Genomic DNA, 23,285 nt, shown 5'->3' with positions numbered 1-23,285 from the left:
TGCAGTTCCCTTAGATCAGCCTTCATTAAAAAACAGTTGTGGCTAGCACTATTTCATTCTGGTATCTGCATTAAGCATGTTGAACTTTACTTTCTAGAGTTTTTTCCAGTCTCTCCCAAGTATTGTCCCTTCATTGTTTCCTCTGCTTCTTTTCTGTAAATCTCCCCCTTCAGAAATTTGAGTGTTTATGAAATGAGATATAGCTCAATTAGTGTTAGCCATCAAAAAGTTAGAAGCCGAGGGCTCGACTTGTTGGAGGAGGGCTGAGCTGAGCTGGCCTTGCTTGGGTGCCTTTTTGGGCAAGGATTGTGCCACATTATGGACATGTCCTTATCTCTCAGTTGGCAACACAGGGAGCTGGACTGAACTTTGGGAGGTGAATCCTTTGTGTTGAATATTGTGGATGTTGCTTATTACCACACTGTCATCTCTGTTATTGCAGTTATTATTGCCACTAAAGGGAAGTGTCCTCTGCTGTGGCTCCTCATCCAACAATAGCTTCACCTTGGATGAGGAAGCAGGATTGAAGGGTTACGATCAACACAGAATAACTTGAAACTCCTTAGGAAAGGCTGAGGGTTGGTGTAGGTAGATCAAATCACCCATTGTTTCTTTTTTATTTAGTTTGTGCTCTAGGAACTCCCTGCTGCAGGATGAATTAGGAAGGGAAGGACTCTTCCTCTGAACCATGGACACAAGGGCGTCCATCATCGCCACCATGCAAGAGACCCAGCATCTCTCCCCAGAGAAGGATCAGAGCCCAGCCAATGGTGACCAGGAGCAGTTTGATTCAGGTGAGCTCTTCTTCACCATCAGGGGTTACCTACATGGTCACTGACCACCGGTAGGGGTGAGGGCAGTCATGTTATCAGGGGACCATTAGAGGTGGTTGTATGGCTTGAAGGCCTTTTTTGAGTCTTGTGGGTTGGGCAAGACTGTGTGTCCCATATTGCGGAGTGCTAAAGTGGATCCCTGGCTGATGGGTTGGGAAATTTCAGCTTTTCTTCTACTGGATCTTTTCTACAGTACATAGTAGCTGCTCCAATTTTAAATAAAAATCAGTAGAAAGCCTTTCCCAGGACACCGTATTATGTTTTTCCTGTCCCTCCTCTCCCTCCCCCCCTTTTTTTTTTGATTATGTGGTTAAAGAAAGGAAATTAATGTTCAGAAATTACAGTATTTCTCCTTTCTTCTGACCCTTATCCTCATTTTCATCAGACTTTTTTGAGTGCTTCAGGTGAGAGGGCATCACAAACGTCATCCCAGCCATCAGAAAGCTTGTTGCTCATTGTCTTTGAGCTCATGGGTATGACTGGATGCTCTGTAATGCTCTGGGACAGGCAGCTAGAGGTGGGGATTCACTGGGTTAAATTTGGGCATCATCACGGTAGATGCAGGAGAGTAGGTATGAGCTTCTGGTGATTTCTGCTGGAATTAGGTGCTTTAACTTCCCATATCTAGCCTTAATGGGAGGAGACTGTGTCTTATGATGAAGTTGCACGTTGGCTAGAGCCAGCCTATTTTCTTCTTGATGCCAAAATGGAAGGCCTCTCTTCTTGCCATCTCATGTACCACCTCTGCTGCCCATTGCAACCTGGCTGAGTCAGTCAGCTCACTAAACCAGCAGAAAGCTAATTCAGAAAAAATAAAGTGGGTAATTTCCTGCCAGTGTTGTGAGTTGAAAGGAAGGAAAAAGGAGGGCCAGAGCACGTGCTGATGGAGTGGAACCTCTCCTGGTAGCACTGTGTTGCTAGTTTGGCTCAGCTATAACCTGTAACTTCACCCTTGTTCTGCCTTGGCACAGGAGAGCCCAGCTGATGTACTTGTGGAGTGCAACACTGAGCTATCAGTCAGTTAATCTGTGCAAAACGGTTCATTTTTGTATTGTGGTGCTTGCATTGTCACTCATATGCTTGAATGCTTTTCCAGAAATCATTTGCATTTCTGTAAGAGTGATTCCTGACAAAAGGATCCTGAGATGTAATAGTAGTTGAAAATCTGTGTTTGCAGGTGAGCCTCTCAAAGGACTGCCTAAAGTCTGCTTCCATGCAAATAGGTGCCCTCACCAGTGGTGAATAATTGATCCAACGCTCCTCAAAAGCAGTGGTAGCAGTGGTGGGGTGAAAGCTTTCAAACTCCGCATGCTTTGCCTTCAGTGCCTTTTGCATCTGTTCTCTCAGTGGTGCTGTCTTGTGCTTCATTGGTAGCTCTGAGCTCAAGTCAAGCTCCAAAGCTCTGCCTTTGGTCCACGTCTCACTGTTTCTCCCTTAGCGCCCCAGAAATTTGGGGGAGTGTGTTAAGATTCATCCCATCTGAAAGAAACAGTTACTTTAGGTAAGAGCATAAGTGTTGCCTTGAGTTCTCCTATAGACATGAAAGAGGAAGAGCCCCCCCTTTCCTAGGGTGACACGTAGAGATGACTGCTGAGCATCACCTAGAGTTGAACAGCTGAATGTGGAGCTGAGATGCCTTAAGACACTTAAAAAAATAAATAAAAAATATAGTCATCACCAGTGAAGAGAGAGATGTAGCTCCAGAAAGCAATTCATCCTGTTTTAACATCAGTGCTGGGCCGCCTTTGGGTTGAGTCACCAGGTTGAGCTGCCTGCTTTTTCCCCAGCGAGGATAAATAAAAGTAACCCTGGCTGGAGCAGAAGGGAACATCTAGATCCTGGTTGCCTGTGTGAGGTGGATCCCCGTCTCGAGGTGTGATGGATGTCCCCTAATTCAGACATTTCCAGAACAGACACGGCAGCTTTTTGTCACCACCAGATCCATTTATATCCGGGGCAGAGAGGTGGGATCCCCTAGGGTGAGATGCAGTTGGCCAGCTGTAGATGTTAGTTTTGGAATGACAGGAACTGGCCCATGGTACCTGGATGTCTTTGAGGGTATGGATCTTGGTGACTCTCCCAAGGCCATGCAGGAGGGTTTGTTGTTGATCAGGGTTTCCCCCCGGCCCCAAGCCCTCAACTGGTGTGTTAATTGCTAAGTTATTTTGCCTTTCAGTTCTTTGTGAGTGACCAAAGTCACAAATGCATCTATGTGCCTGTAAATAAAATATCTTAACAATTTGCCACAAACCCTTTAAATTTCCAAAATTGCTCTCCTTCAAGTGAGCCTGGGAAAAATCTGTGCTTCTGGAGCCACAAGTCTGGAGTCTTTTATTCCCTTTATTTCCTGTAGCCAGACGTCCTGGGAGGCTGATAACAGCTGGAATAGTTGCATTTTTATCGTGTCAACGCATGGAGGACTGCAGAGCACTTTAAAGCCATTGAGAGGCTCAGAGATAATGACTGGTTGATTTTATTTGCAATCCTAGGCTTGTTTATACATCACTGTGTTGTAGGCTAGCCAGCCTTGACTCTCTCATTAAAAAAGAGCACTGGGCCTAAGCACCAATAATTGGAAAGGGAGCTGATATGTAAAATAGGCCTAATGCCAAATTTGTCATCTTGTGGGGATCTCTGCAGCAGAGCCGAGACTTTTGTGGTTGGAGTGTGTGACTTGGGAAGGGACGAACAGATAATAGCTTTGGATAATCGCTTCTCGAGTGGGCATCGTTGTCATCACGTGTTAGGAAGGACTTTGCCTTTCTGTGTCTGCCTTTTAACTGGGGATCTCCAGATACTTGAGAGAGGCTGGTGAAGGCTGTCCTGTGCTCCTCATTGGTAGGGGTGTTGTGATGGATGAGGAGACTTGTGTACAGTCCCATTAATACACACGTGGATGGGGTAAAGGGGTGTAACCCCATGTCCCTTGGACTGCTCTGACCCCAGGGCCATGCTGTGTCTGCTCTGAACTATCCCCTGCCAGATTTCGATAAGGGAACAGAATCTATTAAACAAATAAAATAATAAAAAAGGAAGCTTCCAGTCCCCTCACAATCTTGTGTGGTAAAATGAGGGAATATAAAACACTGATGCTGTGATGAATGAATTCTCTGACATTATTTTTACAGACCTTGTAAAAGTAATTTCATGATAAAGTCTGCAGATAAAACACTGTAGAGGCGTCATACTGGAGACGTGTCAGAGAGAAATGGATTGACGGAGAGGGAAGTCTACAACTCTCATTGCTGGAGGAAGTGCACTCGTACTGCCAGGGCCTGAGCCTCTCTATTTGGGTTTAGAAAGAGATCTGGCTGATTTTGAAAACAGATGCTGTTGTGAGTTTTGCTGGACTGCATGTGAATGAACCTGCTGGTGAGGCTGTGGGAGCAGCGGGGCGAGTGATGCTCTGTGTTGGCACGTGGCAGAGTAGGTCATGGGTGATAAGATTTTAAAGGACTTGTTGCATCCATAACTAGCATCTGTAACGCTAACATAATTAACTTACTGTTGCCAAATTCTGGAGAAGATTTTGTCGCCCTGGAGACATTGCTCCCTGCATGGGCTGAAGATGTATATACTGAACTGCTTGAAAATCCTGCTCTGTGGTAATTACTCCTCCCATAAGAATATTTAGGAAGGATGGAGATAAGAAGAAACTTGCATGGATTCATCCAGAAAGTTAGAGCAAAAAGAAGGAATGAAAACTGAGAACATACAGAGAGCATCATGGGCTGGGAGAAATGTCTCATGCTTTGAACAAGAAATATCTGAGCAGGAGAGCGAGCCCTGGGCTGAGCTGGAGATGTCCTCAAGAGATGTCCTTGCAGTTGTTGAGCAGCCCATCCTAGCACCACAGGCTCAGACGGATGCAAAAGCAGGGAGCAACCAGGCAGAGGGGATGTGCTTTTAGATGTGCTTTAGCTTTTTGCCTTTGCTTTTTCACATCAAATGTTACTGGCTTTTAGTGGGACTGGGATTGGTGGTGCTCAGGGTAGAAAGCTGCTTAAACATAGAAGTACTTTTAAGGCTTTGGATAAGCATATCTGCTAACCATCTACTCATGGACTCACTTTTTTGTAGAGTCTTAGCCTTTGAAATCTTTGAACCTGGCTCTCTTCTAAAATATTAACTCCACAGGGTTGCAGATGTTAAGGCTGAAGGATTTCCCTGATCATCAAAGTTGCCTGCCTGCGTGGTGTAGATGAGAGAAAGTCTTAGCAATTTTTGTATCAAGTTCCTACCTCGTGGCTAAGCTGTGACTTGTCTTTCAGCCAAGAATGAACAGACCCCTCATTTTGGGTCCACTATCTCAAATAGGGCCATTTTCTATGCCTGGAGGTTTTTGGAATGATTGCACTACAAAAACAAAGCCCATCCCTTATTCTACATTGAATTTGTCTGCTTCCAGATTGTTATCGTGGGGTTGGGCTATTTCTTGTCCAGCTGAGTTGAAAAGTCATCTGGTAGCCACCTTATCATGGGAGTAAATGTTGATTTACATCTCCATACTTAAGCAGGTTAATTGAGTTTGCAGTAAGGAGTCAGACCTTAGGCTTGATGCAGCAGAGTGCAGTGTTCAAGGGTGATGATGGCTCAGCACTCCTCTTTGAACTCCCAGACAAATCTTTTACCCTCTGCCAGCTCTGACTCAAAACCCCTCCTCCGATACATTTTTTTCCCGTTGCATATATATGTCTGGCTCCATGGGCAGCAAATAAAACCTATTTCGTCCCCTTTTAATGAAGAGAGATTCCTATTGCACAATATAATTTTCTAGTCCTGAAAACTGGAGACCTGTAGCAATAATTGCAATAAATTAATCCTGCTGTTTTCTTCATAAAACTGTCTGGGGAGGTTTCTTAATTCAGTTTGTCATGAGTCACTTTAATTACATCATGACCATGCTGATGAATGTTTGGGCAGGTAAGGGTCTCGCAGAGTTTGCCTGATAAATGCTTATTGCGAAGGGCTCATTGCTAGACTGTAAATATTTTTGCTCTGGGGACGAAACTGGCTTTGTGAGATTGCCTGGGAACAAAATGAAAACAATCAGATTTGGCTGATTTTCTGTAAGTGAAGGAAGATTTATTTTTAATTATTGCTGCGTGTGTTTTGGTGATAGTTTGAGGCCTCAGCTCTGCTCTGCTCGGGGTGGATGTACAAAAAGAAAGAGCAGTAAAGTCTGCTCCTCTGCCATGTGGAAGGATCATGTGTGGGGCAATGGTGTGGATGGGGGAGGAATGATACAGAACCCCAAATCTGAAATGGGACAAGGAGAAATGCACGGAGCAGTTTTTTGAGTGGTGCAGGAGGTTTAGGGGGAAAGCAGCTGTGGCCCTGGGTGAATGGTCCCATGGGGATCTTGGCTGATGTATTGGGACAGAGGGAGGCTGAGCAGGGACAGATAGGGTGGTAGCACTGAAACTGGGGCTCCACAGCCCCAAGGGTCAGGGTGTTTGCTCTGCGGGCTGCTCAGCCAACGGAAGCAACTCCTAACACTGTCACCAGGACGCTGCTGTAATTAACAGTCCAGGGGATCCCAAGGCTGTGCCATTACACCCTAGAGATAGTGGACAGGCAGCCAGTTCCCTTGTGGCAAAGGCACAAGTCCCTGTTGCAATATGGTGAGGTTGTTCTGCTGCTGCCGTGAAAGCAGAATGACTTCTGGTCTCACAGTGGTGGCTGCTGAAGTCCCCAAATCTGCTGAAAGTGTAGTCAGAGCCAGTCAAACTGGCTAAGCACAGATCTTTAAACAAGCTTTCTGTGTTCCCTTGTGTTGATGTTTATATCGGTTGCTATTCTCACCCTGAACTCTTTGACATAACTTTTGCCTTCTTTGGCTGTGTTTTAGGCTGCTTTCCTTTCTTTCTATTTTTTTTCTTCTTTTTTTTTTCTCTTTTGAGCAGATGAGGGCTCCAGCATTGAGGATGCAGACTTCAACTGGGATGAGTTCCTGGAAGAAACAGGAGCCAGCGCCGCTCCCCACACCTCCTTCAAACACGTACGTGCTTCGACTGCACCTCACGAGCATTGAGCATGTTCCCTCTTCTGGTTTTTGGGGGGTTCCTGGCCAACTGAAGTGGGATCTGACCATTTGGGGCTGGATTTGGCCCTCTGAGGATGTGACAGCCTGCATGGGAACAAGGTGTCTGTGCATCTCCTGGCCATCCAAGTGGTGTTTGGTGACATCAGTTTGCCTGCACTGCCTTCCTGAGTCACAGCTCAGGGCACTGTGTCATCTGCCCTGGGTTCAGATCGGTCATTGATGAAGGTTTATGTTGCTCAATAATATTCATGTTTTTATAATGTTTATAATGTACTCAGCTTTTTTCCCATTCTTCTCTTTCTCCTTTTCCTTTTTAATTTATTTCTATCCATCCCAACTCATAGAGAATGACCTCACAAGAGTGCTTTATTTCTCTGAAGGTGTCCTATCAATGCATGATTTACTGACTAGCAGGGTCACTTAGCACTAGAATCCAGCATGGCCCATAGGAAGCCGTAGAATAGAATAGCCATCTCACAGCCTCCTTTCTGGAGATGCTGCCTCAGGAGTGTGGGAACCAAACGCCTGGGTAGATACCCTCCTGGGTGCATGTGTCTTGTGCAGACATAAAGGAATCCTGAACATGCCCTGGTAGTTACAGCATGGTCTGTGCCTCTGGTCCATGTTAGCAGAAGTAGTATCCAAAGTCTCCGAAATTTTGACTGCTGGAGAAGATTGGAGCATGCTTTGAAGAAGAAGTCTTCAAGCAGAGCCCATCGCAGTCAAAGATCTCATTGTATGGGACCAATTTCTCCACCTACAACCAGTTGTCTAAGCTCTTCTGTTCAGCCCACCCATGTGCTGTTCATAGCCTGCCTTTATGCAAGGATGTGAACAGAACTGAAACCGATGCACAGGCTCTTCATCATAGTCAAAGGCGTGCATGAATGCTCTGGAGGATGTGGGCATCTTAAGTAGGAAGAGAGGGCATTTAGCTGTGATGCTCTCAGTTGCCTTAAACTGAGTCCGGTTGCTGGCAGAGACATTTTTTGAGAACTGTGTAGTTGTGCTGCAGTGAGAAGGAAGTTCCCTGAAGAATCTATTGCTACTTTAGGATTAGTCTCCATTTTGATGACTGCCTTCATGTCATTAAGTTATCTTTGTCTTCAGGTGCCTTCTTGATTTGTTTTGAAGAGGTAAGGAGCAGCAGTGATGAAAAGCCTCTCTCTCTCCTATCAACATCTGAAAAAAAAAAAATCATATAATCCTCCATTACCTATTTTGTTTCCATTTTAACAGCAGTAGAGCATTGCAGGATGAAGGACCATAATTTTCTGTACTGGAGAATTACAGGATGATGGTGAAGTTTTGTTGTAGTTTATCTTTGGTCCAGTAGCTGTCAGGAAAGAACATCTTGTCCCACCATTCTGCTCTGGGCTCTGACTCAAATACTGGATCCAGGTGGAAGTTCTGTGCTTCGTGAAGACCTTATGGATTTCTTTAGGTGTGTGGAGATGCTTGTCTCATCCTGCTGATTGTGGTATCCCACACCTGGGACTGTTGATGTGATACAAGTTAGTGCTGAGAATTGTCCTTAGCGTCTATGCTTCACAGTCTGGAGCTTCATCCTCCAAAAAATTGGGTTGGCCAGGGACTAGAAGGCCCTCAGAGAAATTAGATTATCTGTCTGTTTCATCCACAGTTTGTGTCACAAAGTCTCTTGCCTCTAGAATACTGCTTTGGTCCTTAATCAAGGAGAGAAACCACAAATGCCCATGTATCCTGGATTATTCTTGAGGACCCTTGGCATCACAAGAGCTAAGATCCTGTCTTATGACTAAACTAGTAAATGTCACACATTTTCCTCAATCTTAGATGATCTCCAGAGGCCCCTTCCAACTTCAGCTGTTCTGACCCAGGCATTGATGCTGATGGAAGTGCCTGCACAACTAAAGGCATGTGGAATGTTATAACCTGCAAATAATGTATGGCTTTGGTTAGCCACCACTTGTGTCGTAAACTGGAGTGGGGTGAGTGAGGCAGTGCTAGATATTCCAGAGGAGCTCTTTTATTTTTTTTCTGCAGCTTGGCAACCTGACGTATGAGTCTGCAGGTGGCTGTGTAAACTGTAATACATTTATCTCTGTGAGCAGAAGAGGCATTTTAACCTGTCATGTAAATGAGAACTAAATCAGAGACAGGCTTAAACCAGATTTAAAAATCTCTCTGGTTTCAGTAGGAGATAATGTACTTAGAAACCTTTAAGAAACCGTCCTTAAGCATCTCATAGGGAGTCACAGGCTCCATTTTGGATGGACTTCTGAAGACAAAGCTGGCATCGCAAACAGTGGACCGGCATCTACCTCTTCTGTAACAACAGCAGCTCGAGACACCCCACTGGTCCTTGGAAGATCGATTGCGATGTGCCCATAGCAGTCCCTGCAGGGTCCTAGAAGAGATACACTGGCACCTCCAGTGTCCGTGGGCAAGTTACTTGTGACCTGTCACTGCTGAGATGAATGGAAGTGACCTCTCCATCAGATGGCAGGACAGTGACACCAAGCCCTTTGCTTCTTTCAGCCATGGATCCTACCTTCTTTACCAGGGTGCTGGGAGAGTGAATTGGTTGTGCTTTGAGCTGCTGGGGGTGGATTTAGTGGAAATGCTCTCCTTAGTCTGCTTGGCACAGCATTCAGCCCTTGATGCTTGTCATACCTCAAGACGTGCCTCAGTGTTGTTACATGACTAATTATTATAGCTGGACCTAACTCCCAGAGGTGCTCAGTGCCTGCCTGTTCTACCTTACATGCATCGTGTGATTTGCCTGACAGAGCTGTGGGGTGGGAAACGGAACCTCACTAGGGTTACCCACCTTTTTCCCAGGCATTAGAAAGATTGATCATGTTAAGACAGCTACCAGCCCTCTCCTAAATGTGGTGCACCTGAGGTTGCCACTGCTGGTGGGCCCCTTTGGAGTACATGGGACCTTTCATGATGCGGTATGTACTAGTGAAGCAGGCGTGATCCTGCCCAGACCGGGAAGGAGGTGGTTGTATTAAGGAGCCCAATCAACTGATGTCCTATCCCAGATCTGCTCTTTAGTGGCAATGTTGGCTTGCTTAGACAGACAGGGAGTCTTCCTGCAAAGAAGGAAAAGTAACACCATGCCTTTCTCATTCTGTAAGGTTGAAATCAGCCTTCAAAGCAGTTTCCAACCAGGGATGAAATTAGAAGTGGCCAACAAGAGCAATCCGGACACGTACTGGGTGGCTACGATCATTACAACGTGTGGACAGCTCTTGCTGCTTCGTTACTGTGGCTATGGAGATGACCGCAGGGCGGATTTCTGGTGTGACGTAATGACAGCAGACCTTCACCCCGTTGGCTGGTGTACGCAGAATAATAAGGTCCTGATGCCTCCGGATGGTGAGTTCTGTGTGTTTTGCTAGAGCCGTGCTGATGGTTAGTCTCCAGACTTCCAGTCAATGTGGAACAAGTGCTCCGGGTGCTTGTTGGGTGGTGTTGGGGTGGTGTTGAGTGATGCAACACCAACAACTGGTGTTGGGTGATGCAATTCCACTTAAGTTGTTGTACGGCAGTTCATGGCCATGTCTACATAGGTCAGTGGGTAATTCAATTTGCCAGTCGGTCTCCAGGTGAGGAGTTTTTGTCATGCTGATAAGAACAGAAGAAGCTTCTGGACGAGGTTGTCTTAACAAAGAAATGCATTGCTAAATTGCCAAGCCGTGACTTTCAGTGAGAGAAAAAATTGTCCTGTACTTGAAGAAAGGAAGGACCAAATTCAGGGTGAGGACAAACTAGAATTAACAAGATATTTGGGTGTAACCAAAATCAGAAGTTGGCTGTGCACTCAAATATTTTGCCCTGGAAGTTTAAAGCCTTCTATTGCCAGATTCTTGCAGCTTTTAATTCCGATGGTAGATACACATCAATAAAGATAGCAAAATTTGGTCATCATAAATGACGATGTGTCCTGATTCTCTGCTCTTTGGTGCACAAAAGCTGAATACAAGAGCTGTAAATCCCATGTGGAACAGTTTTTTAATAATACGTTTGATCCTCAATGTTTAAGAAAAATAATGTGGTGGGTTTATTTGTTTGTTCATTTTTGCTGTGGACAGCAACAGAACAGCTGTGCATTCTTACCACTACGTAGCTCCAAGCAGAGGCATTCTTGTCACTGTTGCTCATATGTATTCCCTCTGTACATCCAGTTTATTCTGGGCTAGGGGAAGAAGAGATGAATGTTTAGCCTCCGGCTTGTGAATGTGTTTGAGAAAAGTCTCGTTTAAGAATTCTGTCTGCTGAAGTCATTCTTCTACTTGCTGTTCACACGACCGTTGAAAAAGTGTATGTGCCATTTGTGTGTCATGCCTGACTTCTGGTGTAGCTGTCGCTTCAATTCCTCTGGAAGTGAGCTGTAGTGTATGGATTAGAGCAGAAACAGGCTCATTCCTGCCTTGCATATGCTGAACTCTGAGCTAAACTGTTATCTTTTTGTTTGGATCTGACTGCCTTTTGAATAAACAGAAAATTGATCGCTTAAAAAACAACAGCAACAACAACAAAAAACGTTAAATATGTCAGAGAAATCTGTTGGCTTAGGAATAAGTCAAATGATGTAAGAGGGGTTAATTTTTTAATCTTATTAGTGTCTTAAACTGCCTTTTATTATGTGGCTTATAATCAATGTTACCAGAAGGGTGTACAGTGCAATAAACTAAATCTCAAAATGCCATGGTCAAGGGGTAAAAGATTTTATCGACTGCTGTAATAGAAAATAATGGTTGTTTCATAACTGGAGGCATACTGCTTTTCATGGAAATGTTAGAGTCTGCTCTTTGGGTTGTGGCTACTTCATGTAAACCGTTTTGCTTGAGTAACTGCAAATGTGGAGTGCGTCATGGCTCCTTTCTCCTATGTCCAGGTGATGTAACTGTATGCCAGAGTATTAAATCTGGGAAACTTCCTGCTTTTTGGGAGTGTGTTTTCTGGTTTGTTGTTGTTTGTTTTGTTTTGTTTTTCCCTCACCATAAGATGAAAGCATTTAAGAGCTTGAGTTGTATTTTGGAATGAGACATCTAAAACATCCCGGAACATCTGAGCCTTCAGGACTTCTCTCAGTTGGAAAAGAGGGAGGTCCTAAATGCGTTCATAAATCACAGAGCTCCTCTGGGTGTTTGCTTATGGGGCTTGGCCTGTGGTCAAGGGTGGGCTTTGAAAAGACTATAGCTCCCATGGGGACACTACAAGGTGGAGGGTGCGTTTTCAGGAGTGCATCTCGTTCGCTGTAGGGAGACCTGAGCTCTGACCTGCTTTGGAATGTAGCTTTTGAGTACTGGACTTCATTCTATGCAGATGTCTGAAGTTTGTCCTGTGCTTAATTGTTTAGCTGATCAATGACTGTATCTTAATGAGCTGAACTACACTACAGTCCCGAGAGTTTTATCTGGTGAAACCTGCAAGATGAGAACTTGCATTGATACAAAAGAAACTGTCATTCCCAATAAACTCCGCAGAGGTTTTCTGCCGTTTTAGCATTGCACACCACTTTGTTGTCAAACCTTTTGAAGAAATAAAAGCCAGCTCTGAATTGCGTGGGCCCAGTTCTGCACATATCGATCACAATGAGGGTATTTGTTGGCAAGACCATGCAATCAGAATGGGCAGGGCCAGTTACCTGTCGTTACAATTTGTTTTTAATCAGGAGCCAAAGGCATATCTGCCAAGAAGGAGTTGCTTAGCAGGCAAAATACTATCACTGGTACACTGCTTTGTTTCTGCTTAGGAACCAGATAGGACTGATCAGTGCGAGTCTTGTAAATGCGATGCCAGACAACACTGGTACAAGTGATAGGATGGAGAATTTCAATAGATGGAAGAGAGATGGAAAAAAAATGGGCTGAATCAGTTTACCAAATCAATAGAGCTTGATTTGATGTTCAGCACATACAGAGCTTTTAAGGGGCAGCTGCCAAATAATTATTGTTTATGATCCTGATAGAAGGAAGTCATTTAATTTACACACTATTACATTATTATTTATTGAGTGACGTTAGTTTTGCATCATGGTGCCTGCAAGGATAATGTCAAGTCATGTTATGTCCTCCCCTGACATTATGGTATAATGCACTAAAATAGGACTGAGGCCCAAATGCTTCAGTTTATAATAGAATGTATTGGCATATCAAAGGACGGTGTGAGTGTGCATGTGCCTGCAAGCTTCACCCTCCATCCCCCTTCCCTGCAGGAAATCAAAGGAGTAAAATTGTAGTTACTTCAAGCTTTGCCATTAATTATATTTTTCTCATTACAAATCGGTGTGTAATTTGAATTGCAAACTCAACTATCCTGGCAGAATAGATCTGTTTACCATTCAAAGCAAAATGAAAATTATTTAAATTAGTTAATATAGAACTCATTTGAATGAATTGGATGTTTATTCATGAACTAGCTGAGGCAAGTGTGAAGCTGTCCTTATGGTCTGTAGCTTTGGCACTGATCAGCTCTAAAGTCACGTCCTGGGACAGAGATTTCTTTTTTATTTCATATTAACCATGGGGTAGACCAGTGGGGTAGGTACTGCCTGATGTAGTTGAGTCTGAATTTTTCATCCTTTCTGGTAGGTCCCTTCAGTAACTATAATTCATTTGAGGAAGAGTGACGTACTTAAGAGTTCATTGACAGTTGCAGGAGTGTGGTGACAGAGTGAGATTTGGCTTCTGCACCATAGATGCGGGATGTAAAGTACACCTTCCATGGCTTAGTTAAAATTGCCCCATTATACTGGCCTGCATGGAAGCAGAGACAGCTCCTTCATTGCTTCGTGTGTTTTACCAAGCTCTGTCCTCCTCCTCAGTACAGAGCCGATGCGGTTGTTGTTTCATATCCTTCATCCCTTGGGATCTCTTACTCGCTGAGCATTAAAAATTTAAGTCTATCTAAACTTTCCCTTACTCGTAATTCCCTTAACAGAGAAAGGAAGAGGTCTCTCGCCTCCTTTAGCCTGTTATTTCCATGTGCTGTTTTCCTTTGTTGATGACAGTTGGGTTCATGAACACATTTACCATCGGGTGGAAGAGCAGCGTGGAGAACCTGACAAGCGTAGTAGCTAAATTATGCATTGTGAAACACGCAGAGAGCAGGAACGTCTTTTGATTGACACTTGGGTGTTTTTGTACAGATTGCAGGTTTACAGCTGAGCCAACAGAGCCGAATCTCTCCTTGCACTATCTTAATGCATTCTGGGATGCACTAAAAACACTGGATGACAAGATTATTGTGTACACATGTAATTGCTGCAGTGGTTTTGCTTTAGCGTTATTGACAGATGGAAATTCAAATGGGGCATTTTGGAGTGTGGATCTGCATGGTGATCTCCGGTCTGCTTGCAGTGTAAACCAGGAGGCGGAGGAGGCTGGAGATGTAAAGGAATACAACAGGGAGAGAACCAGGTCTATATGCTGGTTTTACAATGAACTGGTGCAGATGGGAAAACCTCAGAAAAACCTCATGTAGCCATGGATTTGGAGATCACAACGATCGATTGTACTGTGTAGGAAAGCAGCCTCTACTTCTCTATTACACCAATATAAGGAGAATTAAAACTCAAAGGCCTGATCCTGGGATGTAATGAATCCTTCTTGCATGGTGCTGAGCTCCACCAGGCAAAATATGCCAGGAATTGCTGAACATGAAGCATTTTGCCTGCCCTCTGTGAAGGCAAATACCACCATTTGGTCACTCTCTGAAGTAGGTGTTTGTACGTTGCTCAGGTCAAGTTAACTTTTATGTTAGATTGAGGTGAAAGGAGGAGAATGTCACTCAGATTTCAAGTGCTGGGTTGGATTGTGGGCAGGGTACAGATTAAAAATTAGATAAAACTTTTATGACACACAAAACTGGGTTGCCTTCAAAAGACAACTGTATTCCCATTTAGGTTGATATTTCTCACTGTGACATGTAGTCTGCCTCAGTCCTGCTGTGGACTGATAGAGAGGTCTAATTACAGATTCCAGGTTTCAAACGAGAATCTTAATAGTCATTTCTTTTTTTAGTCATTATCCGAGTCTATCAAAGAGCTAAACCCTGCTCTTTGAGATCTTTGGCATGAGCGAGGGGAGAAGTGGATCTGTTTGGCCATGGTAGTACTCATGGCATGAGGCCTCACTGGCTTCTGCACAGTCAGAAGATGATCTGTGGTATTGCACAGCCCATTTGTGTGCAACATGTGGGCTAGATGAATACATAGATTAAAGAAATAAATTACGTCTGAGCCAGTTTTCCCATTTTGTTAGAGTTCAAGTGAAATAATCGATGAATGTAATGGTTAGAACAGACACCAGGTTTGGGATACAATGGGAAATAATGAAATTGAGACAAAACGGGGCACAGGGCATGGGAAGAACAGCAAGGGGAGATGGTGAGGCAGGAAAAGAGAGAAGAACAAGCTTTGAGTAGTCAGTTTGTGTTCAGAGTGTAGATTTGATTTCATTCAAGAAGCCCTATGGGCACCGAAGGCTTTTCTTGGGGACACTGCTGAGGCTGGTGGGTGGTGGTGGAGATGTGGCCCTGTCACTTGCCTTTCAACCCCATTCTTGGACATCACTTGTGTTCAGAAAGCTTGTCCAGAGGGTTCTTCAGGGTGACAGCGGTAATATTTCTGCAAATAGGTTCGGGCCTTCAGAGCTGTTCTCAGAAAAGGCAATCATGGATTTTTTTTAAACTAAAGCCAACTTTCCCCTGGTAATCTCATCCCAGAGGAAATAAAACTTAGACTATGCCTGCAGCTCAGTGATTATAGTGCAAGTAGAGGGATCAGATGGGCAGGGCGGACTTCCTTTATCTTTCTGAGGAGTTGGCTCGCCTCCTCTGACTTATCTGAGATGAGTTTGCTTTTCAACTGGTATAATTGAGAGCAGATCTGGCTCTGCTTTACCTCTTTCACTGAAGGCTCACCTGAAATATTACTTCCTAAGAGCTCGAGGCTGGAGAAAATCAGTAGGCATTCACTGGACTTATGCTGTTTTACATCCGCTAAGAACCGGGCCCTCGAGCCAAGTGAAATGAAACTCGGAAATCTTCTTTGGCAGGTTGTACTGTGAAAGACTGTGGATATTTCTAAAGTAGTATATAGATTTAAAAGAAAAAATCTTGCTTAATCTTTATCCTCTTATTCCATCAAAACCAAATTTAGACTAACCTAATGTAAATAGATTGCAGGATTTCTTTCTTTTAAACACTGCAAATGACTCCTAGTGCAGTGTTTTATGTGTGCTTTTCAAGTCAACTTTAGCAGAGTATTAATTATGCAGGGGTGACGTTAGCATAAATAACTAGTCAGCAAATAAATGTCAATTAAATATTCTATTAGCATAGTAGGCAGCTTTATGCATTGGCATAGAACATTTAGCAGATCATACTTAACGAGCATGTAAAAAAATAGCATTTTTTTTCTTTGCTCTCTTAATGATGGCAGAAGGGAGGAGAGAAAGGGAGGTAAATATAATGCTAGCCTTGGCTGAAGAGCTGAGGGTGTTTGGGCTGAAATTTACCCTAGTGGGAGGGTGTCAGTTGCCTCAGTTGTCTCTTGGGAGCTTGCAGCAGCTGGAGATCACTGGAGCGCATCCTGGCTCGGCATCTCCCCGCCGGCCCCACGCAGCCCCTTGCATTCTGGCTCCTGAGAAGAAAATATTTTCATTACAGCACCCACGGGAGTTTTTCCTTCCCTTCCTTGACAAGAGTCAGATGGCTCAGTCTGGAGTGTGAAAATTCAAGAGTTAGCCCATTTCTCGTGCGGTGTCAGGATAATGTTGTCTTGAGCTCAAAAATAGTCTTTTTGCTACTGTGTGGAGCTGCAAGTCTTTTGCACGTGGTGTTGGCTTTAGTTACTTTTGAGAGACTTCATATTGCCAAATGAGGCCCTTCTGGGGTAAACCAAGCGTAATAGGCCCCTGTGTGTCTTTTGGGAACGTAAGTAATCATTGAGCTACTGTGCAAATGTGGCACACCATGGTCAGTGGGACAGGCCCTGCAAAACATTTGAGTTGTTGATTTCATTAAATGTAGGGTTTCTGAGCATCTCCAGATCTACTGGGCTGGAGTCAACTTTTTTTTTTTTTTTTAATATATTATTATTTGATTATTTGGAGTCAACCTTTTTATTATTATTTGATTTTCCTTTTAATATGATTTTTCAGGCCTAGAGGCAGAGTTGCAGAGAACCTTATAGGGATTAAGCGCAGGCTGGTTTGTAAGGTGGGTTTGGGAGTAAATGATTTACCCTGGTATTTCTGCTGTGAGACTTGGACAAAGAAACACTGAGTGGGAAATGAGGTGTGTGCTGCTCTGGTCTTAGCTTTGGGCTGTGGTGATGCAGGCTATCGAGGGGGAAAAATAACTATTTGATTAAGCATATATTATTTTGTTTCAAGTTTTTGGGGAGTGTGGTGAAGGTGGTCCTAAGGGAAGACACCTCCTGTGAGGCTCCCAGGCTTGGCTCTGAGTGCCCCTGTGGTTTAGGTGTGTGTAGGTGGGGTGCTGTCAGGCTCTCTGCAGAGAGGAATATTTCTCCTAGGGTGAAACCCCATCAGCTGAGGTCACTCTTTTTACTTCTCTATTGAGTTTTTGGTCAAACTGACTTAGAAGAGGTGGGTTTTCCTCCTTTTCAAAAAGCCTTTGCTTTCTTCTCCTCAATATTTTCCTTTGGAAGAAGTCACTGTTTCCCCCTCCTCCCAAGATATCAGAACAGCTGTTTCTGGGATTAAATGCCCCAAATGTTGTTCTGAATTGCAGCAGTGCCTTACGGGGTTTGTACGTGGGAGCTGGTCCCTCCTTGCCCTTTTGCCTTGGCTAGACTCTAGGCCTCAGGAGTCTAGGCCACTGGGCCTCTCCTTGTGGGGACATTCTGAGATGAATTCTCCTCCGTGCCCCATGAGATGCTGTTGTGCTTGGGGACTCCAGGCCCTGCTGAGGATCAGGCACTTGCAAACCCAAGCCACAGGAGGTGGTTTAGGTTTCCAGCAAAAATAAAAAAAGACAAAGATGGTACATGAAGGAGGCTCTGGTTATTAAAGGCAAGAAAAGGACACACTTTAATCAAAACCTAATTTTCCAGCAAGAAGCTGTTTCAGCAGAAACACTTCCAGCAGGCCTAGTTTCCAGGGACAACGAGGTGTGCTTATGTTGTATTTATATTTATTTATTCTCACAAACAAATGGAGTAAGGGAAATGGGAGCAGGCCCGACCAGGCAGCCCATGGTCCAACAAGGCAGGGATGCATGCGGTGGCCACTAGACCTGCACAGGACCCTGCAGTGTACCCAAAGTGCCTGCTCTGCATCCATTTTGGGGTGCTTTTTTATTGTTTAGGATTTTATGGGAAAAATAGGCCTGGCCTACACCCAGGCTAAGTATCGGTGCAATTTCTTAGAGGTGAGTTTTATTAATGCAATTATCCCTGCACAGTCCTAATGCAAATCCTGGATTTTCGCACACTTATGGATGTAAAGCACTCTTATTTGGATTTCTAAATGTAGCCTATTCTCATTCCTGTGCTGCACTGAGATGTACAGTTGATAAAACTACAGTAAAATGATATTACATCACTTTACAGCTAACATTGAGGATACTATGGCACTGTTTATCCTTGTGTGTTATTAGCCCAACTCGGAGCATGGGTTTAATCTGCAGGTTGGCTGGCAGCCAAGGAAGGGTTCGAGCAGGGGATCCACTGATGGAGTGAGATTTGATAACAAATGACTCAGACACACTGATGCTGAAATGAATGCACTTTCTGACTCCTCTCCTCTTGTTTAGGTGGACTTTCTGTCCCAGGACAGTAAGGGTCTGGGAGAGAGAAAAGGGGAATATCCTTCTTTGCAGTGTCCTCATGCTTAATGCAAAATAAATGATGTTTTTTGCAGGTGTTTTCTGCCTGACTAGTGAGTGGGTTTGTCAGGCAATCCCTACACAGCTTTGTGCCCTTCCTCAGCAATTTCCTGATCAACCTGTCACTTGCCTGATGCCGAACTGGGCAAGCTTCACCCCTGCTTCATCCCTCCTTGCGTCTAAAACTGTGCACGCATCTCCTGGAAGGGGAATCTCTGAGCATGTCTCTTACCTGACCTGACTTCTATTTCCTTCTCTTCCTGTGGGTGCAATAAATCAGTGTGGTGGTTTGCAGCATGTAGCGGTCCCTTTTGGGTGGCACAGGGAAGACTGAATTATTTTAACTGCAGCTATCCTGTTACAATTCAAGAAGCAGTGCCTTGTGTACAAGCAACAGTGGAGCTGAGGAGTGTGCTTACTGCAATGAAAACTGAAAACCTGATCCTTTTATAAACAGTCTGGAGGGGGATGGATTGGGGGGGGGGAGAAGAAAAGCAGTGTTTTTCTTGGACTTCGACAAGTTATAAATATATCCTGAGTGAAACTGATAGTGTGGAGCTTTATGAAAGATTTAATGAATAAATATTTCATGCCCACATGGTGCTTCTTCAGTAACACACACTGCCGGTAAAAAGCAATAAACAAAGAACCTCCTTCAGGGTTTGTTTGGGCTTTCAAATTAAACTAATTTAATCAACTTTTTCAGTCAAGCTTGATATTAGTTCCTTTCTGTACACAGCACTGTACTTGGATCTGCTTGTTTTCTCCTGTAACCTGTTTTCCTGTTGGGAAGGTGTTTGAATATCAAAGAATGATTCCTTTCATCCTGCCACTGTGGTGTACGTCTGGGTTTTCAAGGCGGAGAGCACAGTGACTTTCTCCCTGTCCTACAGCTTGAGGAATCAGCCGTCCTCCACAACTGTGGCTGTCAGGGTTAGAGGTCCCCCCGGTGAAGTTCTCATTTTCCAGCAGGGAGGTCGCTTGAGCACGGTGCTTATTTCTGAATGCAAGCAGGTAGGCATCGCTTGGGTTTTGGGAGCCTTTATCATCCAGTTTGCTGCTTGAAGATCCAGATTTAGCCGTGCATGCTCTGGAGACTGGCTCCATGTGGGCAGCAAGGCTTGCATGCATCTGCATTGGGTTTATTGCTGCACAGATTTATGCAGAGATTGAAATGCTTTTCCAGCTCAGGCTATTGGCAAAGCTGGGTCTCAGGCATGCTGGTGCTGCTGCTTTACTGGGTGACTGTTACAACAAGTGGCCAGGAGGAGAGAAGGTTATATATTAGCACTGTGCTCCACGTCTTTGAAATACTTTAAAAAATAAAATAAGATCCATAGAGAGCTGTTTTTTCCTTGAAAAGAGCAGCGCAGCAGATAATCGATTCTTTCACAGCAGGACCATGCAAATAAAGAGCAAGCAAGGCACAGTAGGGAGGCAAAAGCAAGGGTGCTCAGAAGAGTAGAGCTGACTTTGAGAAGACATCTGTGGACAGAGCTGCTCAGTGAGTTGCGGATTTGCTCAGACTTGGACACTGTCAGGCACCTTCATGTGGGGTGCTGGTTTTTTTTGTGTAGTCTAATGCAGGTGCATGTAATGGGACACTTCTCACCTTCTTTTCCCACCAGAAAATACTTTTTGTTATTGCTGTTTTTCACACCCACTGATCTGGAGTCATTTTTTTTTAGTGGGCAGCCTCAAGAACTGAAATTTTTCCCTTGGGGCTGGATGGAGTAAATTCCCATGAAGCGTGTGCCAAACTCTGGGTCGTGGCAAAAAAAAGGGTTGTGTTATAAACTTTGGAGGAAGCTCTGATTGTCCAAACCCACGTAGACCTGTACTATTATTTTTATTTTTAATATTATTTAGGGAAATTGTTAGATTGTGTTTATCTAGATCATGATTAGATCTAGATTATCTAGTTGCACCTTTTGCTAAGACTGATGGCTTGCTGAAGTAGCACTGAGGCAGTTGGCTGATGGTTGGCTGAATATTTCAATAGTTGACTGATCTATCTGGAAGTGTTGACAGCACCAAATTCTGCTGTGGCTCCCGACTTCCTGCACGGAAAGCATGTTTGGATGGGACTCGAGCGCCATTCAGGATGCTCAGAGGGCTTAAGATAAGTAGTTGGATCCTGTGGCTTTGCCTTCTGCTGCTCACAATTCTGGTCACAGTCTGTGGGATAACGCTGCAGCCGCTGCTGTGACTAAACCGTTGGTTCTGCACCTGACATTTAGTGTGAGTTGTGCTGGAGGAACAAAGATACAGGGGGAAAAGAGTAATTGCAGCATGACTCTGAATGAGAAACTGTATTTCCAAGGAAATATATTGGAGGAAAAGGTTGTGAGCAGACATCAGGCTTCTCTGTGAGCAGAGATTTCCTGAGTGGCCTTTTTTATTTTAGCAACGAGTAAAATGGGGTGGATTTTTGGAAGATACTTTTGAGGCCATGTCAGCTAAAATATCCCATTGATTGTTGCAAAAATAACAACCATTCAATCCATTGCACAAAACAGCAAAATCCTCCCCCCAAGACACTTAAGTTTCAAGGGATGGAAGCATGTAAATTATTTTACAATTAAGGTCCCAATGGGGCTCCTAAATAAAAGTTTGGTTGAGGAGACAGTCGGTTTTAGAAGTACTGGGCTTTCATGTTGAGCCACTGTTTGACGTCACCCCACTGTTTGCTGCAAACCATATGAATACAGAAGAAAATGTAGAATGGCTGAGAATCTGTTCACTGCCAAACAGCTCTTTTTGTAGATGTGTTGAGTTGTCATTGAAGAGGTTGAAACGTCCTTATTCAAGCAGGGGTCCCTGAGGTGTGTGCCTCGCTCATGACTGTGTAGATTTCCACACCTGGAACATCCAGCAGTGTCTTTTTTGGGTTGTTCTCCCCGTGTCACACACATCCTGGTATGTGAGCTCTGAAGCTGTTGAGCTAGAAGCCCTGAAACCATAGAAAAGTGCAAAAATTGACCCTGAAAGCATAACAGTGCTTAACAAAGCACTCTTCTTTGGCATGGTCAACATAATTAATGTCCGGATAAATGGGATTTTATAAAGTGTTCTTTAAAAATAATAATTGAGAGAGTCTAAATGGCTATTCTTGGTAATTGCTTTTAATTTCCCTTCTCCAGTCTCCCATAACTTTCCCCAGAGGAATTTTGGAGTGAAAATGCCACCTCAACTGGAAGACTAAGCTTAGGTAGTTAATGTGGCGATGTAATCATCAACAGACCTTAATTGCAAGTGGAGACATCTGTGGAGACTTAAAAATAAGCAAACAAGCAGACAAAAAACCACAACCAAGCAATCATTTATAGTGTAAGCATGGCACAGTTTTTGGCCTTTGTATCAGGGAAGGAGGTGACTTTCTGTAGGAGCTGGGAAGGGTAAATAGCACAAGGGACCTGATCTGGAGCACACAGCAGTCAGCATACACGTTCCTTCAGTGAACCTTTTTTTGATCAGGTTGAAGATTAAATTATGTCTGTTGTAGCTGAGTGGACTTCGGGGGATTTTCTGGGCTTGTTTAGGGCAAGGACAAACCAATGTGTCCAGTGTTATGTCTTCAGCAGAGCATCCCTTCCTACGCTAGGCTAGCAGCACCTCCAAGGTCGCTCATGAGGAGCATGCATTTAGCAAGCCTGGGAGGCTGCTAGGAGCAGATGCAAGTGGCAGCGTGATCCCGAGCCAGCTGTGACTTGCTCTTGATTTTTCTCTCATTACACATGGTAATGCGGGCTCCTAGTCATGACGGAAGGGGCTCGCTTCCCGAAGCAGACCATATGCTCCTGGAGCCCGTGCAGGTAGCTGTTAGGCAGTGCAGAGATGAAGTGATGGTCCTATAGAGCATTTTCCTGGTGAGAATTAAAAAGCAGTTCCTCCAACTCAGAATACAAATTCTGGCTCAATTTTGGCCCTGTTGCATGACACTGCAAAGCTTCTTGTATGAATTCCCGGTTATTTTATGTGTCTGGGACAAATCTGACACTGTTGCATGAAATTGAAAAGCTTTTTTTTTTTCTGAATTCCCGGTTATTTTATGCGTCTGTGTGTTTTCATTCCTGTTTGATTTTGATCACAATAGGAAAAAAGAAAAAAAAAAACACAACAACCAAATTGGCTTAAGGATGTGCTACAGCACTTCTTGACTGGTATTTTGTTGATGCAGGGCAGAGCATCCACCTCCTGTGTTTGTAGTGAAAAACAACACTTTTTCCCACAGTCACTGTTGGGAATGGATAAAAAAATGTGGGAAGTTCAGCTTTTTATGCCTGTGACATAAAAATGCAGCTGCTTCCCAACCTGCTGGAGTTAATACAGAAGGTGTATCCAGAGAAAACTTTGCCAAACCCAGGAAAACATTCTGCTATGTACTGTGTGAGTTTTAATGAAGAGGCTCTGCTGTGATGAACCTGGAGCCTGAAGAGGCAAGAAGAAAATCCTGCAATTCTCCCATGCTTTGCAGCCCTGGCAAGGTGACCAAGCAGTTCCTGGCAGCGTGACAGATCCGTGCCCTGGGCATTTGGGCAGTGAAAATGCCTCTT

At 44.2% G+C, this 23,285-nt stretch overlaps 1 protein-coding gene across 4 annotated transcripts in view; it reads left to right on the top strand.

Annotated features, from left to right (window-relative positions):
* SFMBT2 (Scm like with four mbt domains 2) overlaps positions 1–23,285 on the top strand; it is a 117,897-nt gene that overhangs the window by 12,644 nt on the left and 81,968 nt on the right. For 3 of the 4 annotated variants that reach the window (XM_080577364.1, XM_080577363.1, XM_080577365.1), the window contains exons 2-4: positions 625–794; positions 6,740–6,834; positions 10,005–10,245. In XM_080577364.1, coding sequence (XP_080433490.1) covers positions 689–794; positions 6,740–6,834; positions 10,005–10,245 — 442 coding nt within the window. In that variant the 5' untranslated portion in view covers positions 625–688. Of the gene's footprint in view, positions 1–624; positions 795–6,739; positions 6,835–10,004; positions 10,246–23,285 lie in introns of those variants that run through there. The other variant, XM_080577366.1, reaches the window with a different exon arrangement.

The sequence above is a fragment of the Anser brachyrhynchus genome (genome assembly GCF_964034855.1).
Source record: "Anser brachyrhynchus genome assembly, chromosome: 1".
Classification (NCBI taxonomy): Eukaryota; Metazoa; Chordata; class Aves; order Anseriformes; family Anatidae; genus Anser; species Anser brachyrhynchus.
The sequence above is the reverse complement of the archived record's forward strand: the minus strand, read 5'-3'. Positions and strand labels throughout refer to the sequence as shown.